At 40.6% G+C, this 12007-nt stretch overlaps 1 protein-coding gene across 2 annotated transcripts in view; it reads left to right on the top strand.

Moving 5' to 3' along the window:
* The window catches only part of CHRNA5 (cholinergic receptor nicotinic alpha 5 subunit), a 65988-nt gene extending 64949 nt beyond the window's left edge, over positions 1–1039 (top strand). For both annotated transcript variants that reach the window (XM_082255639.1, XM_082255640.1), the window contains one exon: positions 778–1039. In XM_082255639.1, the coding sequence (XP_082111765.1) occupies positions 778–951 (174 nt within the window). In that variant the 3' untranslated portion in view covers positions 952–1039. The remainder of the gene's footprint in view (positions 1–777) is intronic.
* Positions 1040–12007: the final 10968 nt, after the last annotated feature.

Below are 12007 nucleotides of genomic sequence, written 5' to 3'. Positions count from 1 at the left end.
CACAAGGGATGTTTACATTGCTTGTGACAGCAATAAAAGTGATCAGATTTTTTTTTTTTTTAAAAACCTGTAATAAAGTTAAAAAAAAGAAAAAATAAATAGGAAAAAAAAAAAAAAATTTAACCGCCCCCGTCACCGTTAGCTCGCGCACAAAAAAAAACGAATACGCAAGACGAGCCGCAATTGAAATCGCTGTTAAAACCACACATGTGAGGTATCGCCGCGATTGCCAGAGCGTGGGCAATAATTTAAAAAAAAGAGCTACACTCTAACTCTAAATTGGTAACCGTTACATAAATTGAAAGCGTCGCAGATTGAGATCTCTATTGACCGTAGTTTGTCGCCATCCCACGGGGGGCGCAATTTTAAACCGTAACATTTTTGGTATCTATTTACTCGGCGTGACATCATCTTTCACAATATACAAAAAAAATGGGCTAACTTTACTGTTTAGTATTTTTTAAATGCAGTGAAATGTGATTTTTCAAATTTTTTCCAAAAAGATGGCGTTTTAAAGACCGCTGCGCAAATACCGCGTGACAAAAAATTTTGCAATGACCGAAATTTTATTCTCCAGAGTCTTTGCTAAAAAAATATATATAATGTTTGGGGGTTCTAAGCAGTTTTCTAGGAAAAAATACTGGTTTTAACTTGTGAACAAAAAGTGTCCGAAATAGGGCTGGGGGTAAAGTGGTTAATTTATATATTTGTGTTTTTAAAAAGATGAATGCATACATACAATTTCTCATACTTAAGAAATAATATTTCATTTTCCAGGTTGTTGAAGATTGGAAATTTGTGGCTCAAGTATTGGACCGCGTGTTTTTATGGACATTTCTTCTGGTTTCAGTCCTTGGCTCCGTATTTCTATTTATCCCAGTCATACACAAATGGGCGAACATTATTGTCCCAATACATATTGGGAACATGTATGGAGACAGACCTACATGAACTTTTTCTTGCATATTTCTTAAAAAAAACGAGCTTAAATATTTAATGCAAAGCTCATATATTTGCTGCTGTACTGAATATTTTGAAAATGAATGCTTTAAAAGAAAATATTTTTTATTTAAATAGCTTGAATATTTACAATTTAAATAAATAAAAATGAATTCTAATTGTGTTGCTGTTGATTTTTATTTTTTATTTTTGGTTAAATGTATATTGGAGTTATACATGGAAGATGAATAGCAACTCTCCCACAATATGTTTGGTGGAGTAAGCACAGCTGCTCAGAATGACAATATCATTGAGGTCCAAGCATTGCTTTCCACTAGGCAATGCAGGGATAGGTAAAGAGTATGTTAGGGCAAAATAAAAAAAAATAAAAAAAATAAAATGTATGCAGTACATTTCTGCTGTTCATGCACATTATATTTTATCGCTTTTAAGCCCTGCAAGTACTTACAAATATCTGTTGATCTGTCAGAAATGCACACAGCACCTAAGTTCAGTTGTGGGCTGACAGCACACAGCATTTTTTGTTGGCTGGAAGTGTTGTCAGCCCTGCCCAGGTATATTTTTTATAAACTACTCAAATCACTCACTCTCATATATTCTCCACAACATAGACAGTACTTAGTCTGCAGTCCAAGATAAAGGGCTTCAGAAAATGCTGCAAGTACATACAAATACCCTTTGTCCTGCCAGAAAGCCAGTATGGCCCTAATTTCCTGGATAAGCTCACCACAAAATGGTGGGTTGCACTGAAATCCCAAGCAGTGTTGTCAGCCCTGTCTGAGTTCTCCACTGCTGAACTACAAAGTCCCCCATCCTTCCTCTGCTCCCTCCCTGTCCCTAGCTCTCATCCTCCCTTTCTCTGCCCTTCCCACCCACCCTCTCTCCCTGCTTTCCACTCCCTCCCTTCCTCTATGCTTTCCTCTCCAGATTGGAATCTTTCCGGTGGTTTTAGATGTCTCCTGGTGGCTTAGACTGCTCTGCATACCTTGTCATTCAAGGCCTCTTTTCCTGGCTTAAAACGTAATAATTGGTTAATGTTAAGGCCAAGCTATGTGCAGCTGTTACATTAACCTCCCTGGCGGTATGATCATGTCAGGAATGCTGTACCAAAAGCGGTACAATTCTTTTCATGGAAATTTGGCGTTATGTATTATAGGCCTACAATTCTTAGTAATTACTTAAAGACTTAAACCTGACCAAAACAAGACTCTAGTAGACATCCCAGATGTGATAAATTTGAAACACAAACTCATGAATTATAATCTAATCAATAATATAATTTTATTATATAATATAATATATAATATATATATATATATATATATATATATATATATATATATATATATATATATATATATATATATTATATTATATAATAAAATTGTATTATTGATTAGATTCTAATTCATGTGTTATATATATATATATATATATATATATATATATATATATATGTGTGTGTGTGTGTGTGTGTGTATATATACATATATATGTGTGTGTGTATGTATATATATATATGTGTATGTATATATATATATATATATATAATATAAATGTTATGTGTTTGTGTTTTGTGCAACGTTTGAATTTCCCTCCCTAGTTCCGCTCCCATGCAGCATTGCTGCTGCAGGGAACGGAACCAGGAAGTCCTCATACCTACGGACGAGTGGCGGGGATCTCGGCTGGCGATCACAGCAATGGGAGATCATCACTGGATCACCAGGAAAAGGTAAGTGATACCGCTGCACGCTCTGCACATCCACCCCGAGCGTGACTCGGGGATACCGATAATAGCATGGAAAATCCACCCCGAGTCACGCTCGGGGATACCGCTAAGCTGGTTAATCAAGAGTAAAGTTGTTTATAGTAAAGGAAGAACTCTTCATTTGTTTTGTGTTCTCTCTTTGGAACACCATGATTTTTGTCTTCCTTTACAACATTGTGATTTTTGTTTTCTTTGGCTTGATGGCTAGTATCCTTTTCACACTGTATTTTCTCATGTCCAGGCTGTCTTGTAGGCCTCTCTTTGTTGGTGACCACAATAGGAGGACATTCACATTGAGCAGGACCTTCTTCTCTATGTCATGTAGAGTTAGTCTCAGTGTCATGTAGAGTAAAGTTGTGCATACACGGGTCTGATTTTTGCCAATCAGCCAATGGGCTGATCGAAAGAAAACAAGCGGATTACGTCATCTAAACAAGCGAGTTGGATAGAGGAATCCTCCCTGCTGTGAAATTGTATTTTGACAGTGGGAACTTCTCCGATGTCAAAATACATTGATCAGCAAAACTGAATGTTTTCTTTTTATTTGCCCAGACATACACTTTAACTTTATCAACCACATGAACTTAGAAAATCATGAAAATAATGATGATCTGCTTTTTTGATTTTCTCATTAATTATGTGTTTTTAACACATTATCCATGCTTCACTAAAATTGCCTAATGGGTAAATTTACAGTTTATTTAACATAAATAAATCAACTGTACTGTGATCAGTGGTAGCATATTCTTCAAAACTTTCTAACAAAATTACTGAAATAGTAAAGTTAATTCAGACTGACAGGGATTGATTTACTAAAACTGGAGCGTGCAAAAGCTGGTGCAGCTTCCATAATTTTATCAAAGCTTAATTGAACAAGCTGAAGTTAGAAGCTGATTGGCTACCATGCACAGCTGCACCAGATTTTGCACTCTCCAGTTTTAGTAAACCAACCCCACAGTGTTCAAAAACAAAGCAAAAAAAAAAAAAAAATAACAGTAAATCAACAGTCTAATCAATAAGAAATGGAATCCAAATTGGACTAATTTATCTAACTGCCTTTGCGAAGAACTGTGTTACCTTACAACTTGCCATATGAATAACATTCATATATATGTTGCCATTTTACAGTGGCAGGGCTTTTCTTACAAATAAAATAATGTGTTTTTATATAGGTGTATATAACTTGGGTGAGGGACTGGGTGCTCTTATAGATGAAGTGTAAATAATACATAGGGATTGATTTACTAAATCTGGAGAGTGTGAAATCTGCTGCAGTTGTGCATCGTACCCAGTCAGCTTGTAACTTCAGCTTGTTCAACTAAGCTTCAACATAAAACCTGGAAGCTGATTGGCTACCATGCACAGCTGCCCCAGATGTTGCACTCTCCAGTTTTAGTAAATCATCCCCATAGTAGTGTTCGTGGCCCTTACATGACAAGGAGCTACTGTAGATCTCAACAAGCAATATTTATTGCCTGTCTGTGTGCTTTTGGTGTGGCCCAATCCATCTTTCTCTTGGTATTGTGAAAGATGGGCAAAGTAATACATTTTGCTTTGTGAGATGTATCTGTTTGAGTGCCTCAACCACTACTTAACCGCCTTAGCGGTATCCCCGAGCGTGACTCGGGGTAGGAATTTTCTGCTATTAGCGGTATCCCCGAGTCACGCTCGGGGTCAATGGGCAGAGCTATGCAGACAGCGCAGCGGAGCTTCTCTTACCTTATCCTGGCGATCCAGCGATGAGCTCTCATTGCTGTATATATATATATGTATATATATATACACACACACACACATATATATATATATATATATATATAAAATTATATTATTGATTCGATTATAATTCATGCGTATATATACACACACACATATATATATATATATACACACATATATATATAATATATAACGCATGAATTATAATCTAATCAATAATATAATTTTATTATATATATTATATATTAAATAATAAAATAATATTATTGATTCGATTATAATTCACTTGTTTGTGTTTCAAATTTATCACATCTGGGATGTCTACTAGAGTCTTATTTTGGTCAGGTTTAAGTCAGTAATTACTAAGAATTGTAGGCCTATAATACATAACGCCAAATTTCCATGAAAAGAATTGTACGGCTTTTGGAACAGAATTCCTGACAGAATCATACCGCCAGGGAGGTTAATGTTTTACATATTTGTATATCTTGAAAAAAAATGTTTTGAATGCTTGTATTTCAGTCTAATAAGCTAGCCAGGGAGTGGTATCACTTTAACATCATAAAATAAGCATGTTATACATTTTTTTAACCATGCATTGCCTCTCATTTACAAATTCACAGGTGACTGCTTCACACCCTGGAGCATTGTTGCTTAGGTCATTATACTATTTCATTTAGCCACACAGGATCTTTTCCAGAGGAAACATAGATCTTATTGAATGCACCTTTGGTCTGCAGCTGTTTGACTGACTCAAGAAATTAAGAGCTGCATCTTGGTTGATATGTTTAATAAAACTCTATTCCTATTCCTCACACAATGTACTTGCAATATCGCTTCTGTTTAGAAGTTTTGAATTCATGTAATTCGATTTATTTCCTAATTTAATACACTGAAAATGCAACCTTTCAAATCATGTTACACATCCATAACCTATTTAAAATGTTTATTCCCAGCCAACTGAGATGACCAATAAATGATATCACTTAAACTACAAACTTCCTGCTTTCATAGATAATTTAAAAGGTATAAAATTATGTTGTTCATATCCTTAAAAAAGAAATATCGTCAAATGGGTGCTACCTTTTCAAAATGTTGCTATGCTGACCCTCGGGCTTCAATCCTTTCTCAGTCACTGAACTGCAACAAGTTCTGGATTAAGCCCCATACACACACGCAGATCGTCGTCATACAAATGTTCGTCTTTTCTCCCCGGGATGTCGGTGTCTGTTGAAAAGTGCAAAGACAGCACAAGGACAGCACAAGAATTTTGTCCGCAGACTTCAGCTGACTGCAGAAGTGATGTCATGTAATGGTTAACTTTCCCTGTGTTTTTTTATTTTCTGAGCATGCCCAGTCTTGCAAATCTGCGGTCTGTCGGCTGATTTCTGTACTGACAGGCGAACAATCGTCCGTTCTGGTGTCTGCAGACAAAAATTTTCATGTTTGCAAGAAAGACTTGTCCGCGGATTGTGTGCAGACATCTGTCGGAGGCACCATACTAACACGCGTACAATCGGCAGATCTTTCGTCCGCCGACGTTTGTATGACGACGATCTGCGTGTGTGTACGGGGCTTAAGTATTGAAGCAAAAGTGTCAGCATGACAGCCAGGAAATTAGCATTTGAATGAAAAGAATGAAAAATTGGCAAGTCCATGTTTTCTCAGGAAAGGATTCCTTTAGGTTCCATTCACACCAATGCGTTTTTTCCTGCTTTTTGTTTTTTCAGAAATGCAAGACATTTTTTTAACATGGGTTCCTATGTTATTCCTATACATTCACATCAAAGCATTTTTGTGCCTCTGCTTTTTGGAAAGGGTCATTGACTTTTTTTGCATGCAGCATTTTAAAGTAATAGACTCCAATGGATCAGCATCCAAAACGCAAATACTGCATATTTACCACAATTTGACCACAATTTTGCCGCATTTTGTTTTTTTCTTTGTTTGTTTTTTTTACTTTCCATTTTTTCACTGCAAATAGCTGGTGGCTAAGGAACGAGCCAGCAAGCCAGCCGCCTTGTCCTCAGCAACCGATGAGTCATCTTCGGTCCTTCGGTCTGGTATGGAAACCCCACGCCAAAATTAAAAAAAATGTTATGGGGTCCCCCGAAAATCCATACCAGACCCTTATCCGAGCATGCAGCCCGGTAGGCCATGAGAGGGGGGGGTCGAGCGCCCCCCCCCTGAAATATACCAGGTCACAAGCCCTCAACATTGAGGGTGGGTGCTTTGGGGCTGGCTCTGCCCCCCCCCCCCCCACCACAAAGCACCTTTTCCCCATGTTAATAGGGCAAGGGCATTATCCCCTTATCCTCATCCCTGGGCAGTGATTGTGGGGGTCTGCGGAGAGGGGGCTTATCGGAATCCGGAAGCCCCCTTTAACAAGGGGGCTCACAGATCCCGGCTCCCCCTTAAGTGAATGAGTATGGGGTACATTGTACCCCCACCCATTCACCCAAAAAAAGTAGTGTAGTGTGAGAAAAAACAAGAGACAGTTTTTGACAAGTCCTTAATTAAAAATGTCTTTTTCCTCCGGTCTTCTTCTTCCTCTGCTGACCCGCTGAAAATAAAAAAAAAACAATCATCCTCGCACTGGCTCCTGCCTTTCTGTTCACCCTGATGACTGACATCTCTTCCACAAGCATAGGGCGTGGCCAGCGGGTGACATCATCCATAGTACCCGCCCCTTGTGACGTCATGGACCCATCATGCCCTAGGCGGTGATGTCACAAGGGGCTAGGTCTCCGGATGATGTCGGCGATGGAAGAAGAAGACCAGAAGAAGAAGACCAGAGGAAGAAGCATAGAAAGAAGAAGACTGGAGGAAGAAGACATTTTCAATAAAGGACTGTCTCTTGATTTTTGTCACACTACACTACTTTTTTTAAAGTGAATGGGTAGGAGTACAATGCACCCCATATTCATTCACATGGGCGGGCTGCAATCTGGGGGCACCCTTTTAAAGTCCTCTGCCCACAGACCCCCACAACCCCTGCCACGGTTATGGGAATGAGGTCCTTGTCCCCATCAACAAGGGGACAAGGTGCTTTGGGAGGAGGGGCAGAGCACCCCACCCATGTTGAGTGCATGTGGCCTTGTATGGTTCAGGGGGGCACTCGTTCATCCCCCCTTTCCTTGCCTGCCAGGCTGTTTGCTCGGATAAGGGTCTGATATGGATTTTTGGGGGGAGGGCTCATGCTGTTTTTTTTTTTTTTATTTTGGCATGGGGTTTTCCCAAAAAATCCATACCAGACCAAAGGATCTAGTACAGGGGTACTCAAATATAAAATTGAAAGGTCCACTTACCAATTTTCCATTCAGTCCGAGGTCCGGAAAAGTGACCGTCAAATTCCAAATACAGAACGCCAACAACAAAAAAAGTAATTCCCCAAAACTTTCGAACTATATACAAAAAAATGTGGTAGAGACCTTTAGTGTGAAAGGTGACACCTTCTTTGTGCCACCAGTTTTTTAAACTTGGGCATAAAAGGTGTGAGGGCCAGGCGGAGGCACTGATGTAAGTGTTCATTGGTGAGTGTGCTGCGGTAAGTGTTTTTCACCATGTTCATGGTTGAAAAGGCAGATTCACAGCAGTACGTTGAGGGAAACATGGTGAGAACCTGAAGGGCCATCTTCTGCAGCAGAGGAACACCTACTGCAGTAACCATCTTTGTCCAGAAGGTGACAGGGTCACAGAGAGATTCCTGCAGTGCTAGGTTTTCTTGGAGCTCAATTAGCTCTGTTTGCAGAGAAGCAGCATTGGCCCATGGGAAGACTTTTGTGGCTTCAGTTGAAAATTCTGCAACATTTTTGACAAGAAATGGATTTTCGATGCACAACAAGACTTGTTTTGCCAGAGGGAAATCTTCAAAGCGAGTTTGGAAATTTGTAATCAGCTTTTCCAGGAATTCAGCATAATTGTGACGGTGAGGTTTTCCTGCAGTCTGAACCAAAAGTCTTGGAAAGTGAAGAAGGTTCTGCTGTAAGTCACATTTGAAGACCTCCAGCTTCCTCTGGAAAGCACAGACAGCTGACATGAGGTCACACACTGTGCTGTTTTTGCCCTGGAGCTTTATATTAAGGTCATTGAGATGGGAAGTAATGTCAGTTAGAAAAGCAACAACTTCCATGTCTTCTTCATTCTGCATGAAATCCAGAAATGGTTTGGCTTTTGCACTCTTCTGATTCAATAGAAATGTCTCCAGCTCTTTCCGCAGTGCCCAAAATCGCTCCAGTACCTTGCCTTTACTAAGCCACCGGACATTGTTGTGAAGGAGCAAATCATCAAATGTTGCATTCACCTCTATTAAAAATGAGCGCAACAAACGATGTTGCAGAGCAGAGGATGCCCTCAGATAGTTGACAAGTTTCATGACTGTTGTCATTACTTCTGAGTACTTTTCTCCAAGGCTGGCACACAAAACCATCTGGTGAATTATGCAGTGGTATGCCATGAGGTCAGGGTGGTGAGTTCTCAAGCGTGACACTAATCCACTCTCTCTCCCAATCATACATGGTGCACCATCAGTAGCAATGGAAACAACATGCTTCAGGTCGATCTCTCTGTCTCTAAGCATCTGTGTCACTGCTTCATAAATGTCATCCCCCCGTGTGTGTCCATGGAGGTTTGTGAGACCCAAAACATCTTCATGAAATTCTCCCTTTTCTTCATCAAAAAATCTGACAAAGACCATGAGTTGGGCATTGTCTGTGTTGTCTGTGGATTCATCCACAGCCAATGAAATGAATTTGGCTTTTTTAATAGCAAAGCTAAGTTGTTCAAGCAAATCATCAGCAAGTATTTCAGTTCGTCTTGCAGCAGTGGAATCAGAACAGGGTATTTGGCTTACTTTCTGGATTATTTCATCCTTTTGAGTCCCTTCAAACAGAGCAGTCACCACTTCACTCATACACTCCTTGACTATTTCAGCATCAGAGAAGGGTTTCTTTTGTTTTCCCAGGACCCATGCTACTCTTAGTGAGGCTTCCGTTGCCCGCTCCTGTTGTGTGGCTGATCTAACTATTACACTGCTTGTAGCTTCATAGGATGATTTCAGCTGGTTTATTTTTATGGCCCTTACCTCAGTGTTCTGAGGGTAATTTTGTTCAAAATGTGCATGCTTGGTTTCATAATGGCGTTTTACGTTACCACTTTTGATGACTGCTACTGTCTCTGTGCATATTAAACACATGGGTTTTCTGCTTCCCACGGGGAGCACAAATGCATATTTTTCTGTCCACTCACTCTTAACCACTTAAGCCCCGGAGGATTTGGCTGCTAAACGACCAGAGGGCATTTTGCGATTCGGCACTGCGTGACTTTAACGGACAATTGCGCGGTCGTGCGACGCTGTACCGAAACGAATTTGGCGTCCTTTTTTTCCCACAAACAGAGCTTTCTTTTGGTGGTATTTGATCACCTGTGCGATTTTTTGATCACGCGCTATAAACAAAAAAAGAGCGTAAATTTTGCAAAAATAGCAATATTTTTCCCTTTTTTTTATATGAAATTCCCCCAAAAAAAAATGTAAAAATCAAAATTTTTTAATATTTTCGGCCAATTTGTTTTATGCTACCTATGTTTGGTAAAAAAAATCGCAAAAAGCGTATTTTGATTGGTTTGCGCAAAAGTTATTGCGTTTACTAACAAAGGGAAAGATTTTTGTCATTTTTGTTGTTTTTTTTTTTAACGCGTAATGGCGGCGATCTGCGATTTTTTTTGCGGTACTGCGACATTGCGGCGGACAGATCGGACCCTTGACTGACATTTTTGACACTTTTGGGGTTACCAGTGACATTTCTACAGTAATCAGTGCTATACATATGCACTGTTACTGTAAAAATGCACTGGTAGTGAAGGGGTTAACTTTATTTGAGAGGGAGGGGCTGTGTGTGTCCCTAGGGGCGTGATTCTAACTGTGATTGGCTGTGGCTTCAACTGTATGCAGAGTGATCAATGGATCTACATAGTAGATCCATGTGATCAGCTCTCATACAGAGAGGAGAATGACAGGCAGCTTGTTTACACAAGCTGCCTGACTATCTCCCTCTCCCCCGCCGATCGCAGAGTGGCCGGCGGCGATCGGGTCCGCCGGTCACGCGCGCGGGGGGGTCCGTGACCACGCGGGAGCGGGAGCGCGCCTCCGGCGGCGCGCGCTCGCTCCCTAAACCCTCACAGGCGAGCGACGTAGACCTACGTCACTTTGCCTGTGAGGGGCTGACCGCCCACGTAGATAGTCGTGCGGCGGTCGGCAAGTGGTTAAACTCACGGTTTTCAAAATCAACTTTTCTTTTCTTGTCAACGGTCAACTTTGAGCACGCCATTTTCACTTTCAGTCTGCAAAAAAAAAAAATGCCCATCAATGCAGCCTCACCAGTGCCCATCAATGCATCTTCACCAGTGCCCATCAATGCAGCCTCACCAGTGCCCATCAATGCAGCCTCACCAGTGCCCATCAATGCAGCCTCACCAGTGCCCATCAATGCATCCTCACCAGTGCCCATCAATGCAGCCTCACCAGTGCCCATCAATGCATCCTCACCAGTGCCCATCAATGCAGCCTCAACAGTGCCCATCAATGCAGCTCCCAGCAGGACCAACAGACCATGGTAACTCATGGTGCAGCGTGTCTAAAGTTGTTTTAAACCCTAAAGTGGTGATGAAAAAAAATATAGCGCCTGTGCAAGTCATTACTGCTCTCTGGGAAACCAGGAGGTGGAAACAACATAAAAAAGTAAGAAAAAGAAAAAAAAATATATATATATATATATATTTTTTTAAGTAACCAGTGTTAGATGCTCTCTTGTGTGGCGTATAGGGCAGCCCATATATTTCATTGGCTTTCCTACTCACAAGAATTACAGGGAACGACCCTTTTATAAAATGATGTCTCGCCTAAGTACATGGTGCTGCGGTACTTTGCAGTTGTTTGGCGCTCGCAAAAATGCGCTTGTTTGTGGATGTAAGGCCTCTGCTAAAGAGCAGCCAGCAAGCTTCTGTGGGTATCGTGTCATTTTGCCCAATGTTCCCGACATGTATAGATGTGAACTGAGGGGCAAAAGTCCACTTTAAGCATTAAAACAATTAAAAGCAGAGATAAAAGGCAATTAAAGACATCAATATAATAATAGCAAGGACTACATATACATCTACATGTCATTTCTAACAATGACTAATTGGAGATATAAACACATGTGGATGAAAATTATTTGCCTCCCCGTCGGGGAATCGAACCCCGGTCTCCCGCGTGACAGGCGGGGATACTTACCACTATACTAACGAGGATTGGCTTGTGGGACAATTGCCCATCCGTCCATTTTTATAGAATACTATGTCATATATTTGATTCTATAAAATGTGTAAGGAGTTCTCCATTGTGACACTTTAGCAGTGATGACACTCATAGCATCTCCAAATCTTCATCTCTACACAGCAGGCCCGTTAGTATAGAGGTATTATCCCCGCCTTTTGCGTGGGTGACCGGGGTTCGAATCCCCGACGGGGGAGGTTTCTTTTTATTTACCCAAAAAAGATAGCACGGATTTTAGAATACATTAC

Source organism: Pelophylax lessonae (assembly GCF_965119305.1).
Source record: "Pelophylax lessonae genome assembly, chromosome: 4".
Taxonomy (NCBI): Eukaryota; Metazoa; Chordata; class Amphibia; order Anura; family Ranidae; genus Pelophylax; species Pelophylax lessonae.
This window is presented reverse-complemented; position numbering and strand designations above follow the sequence as displayed.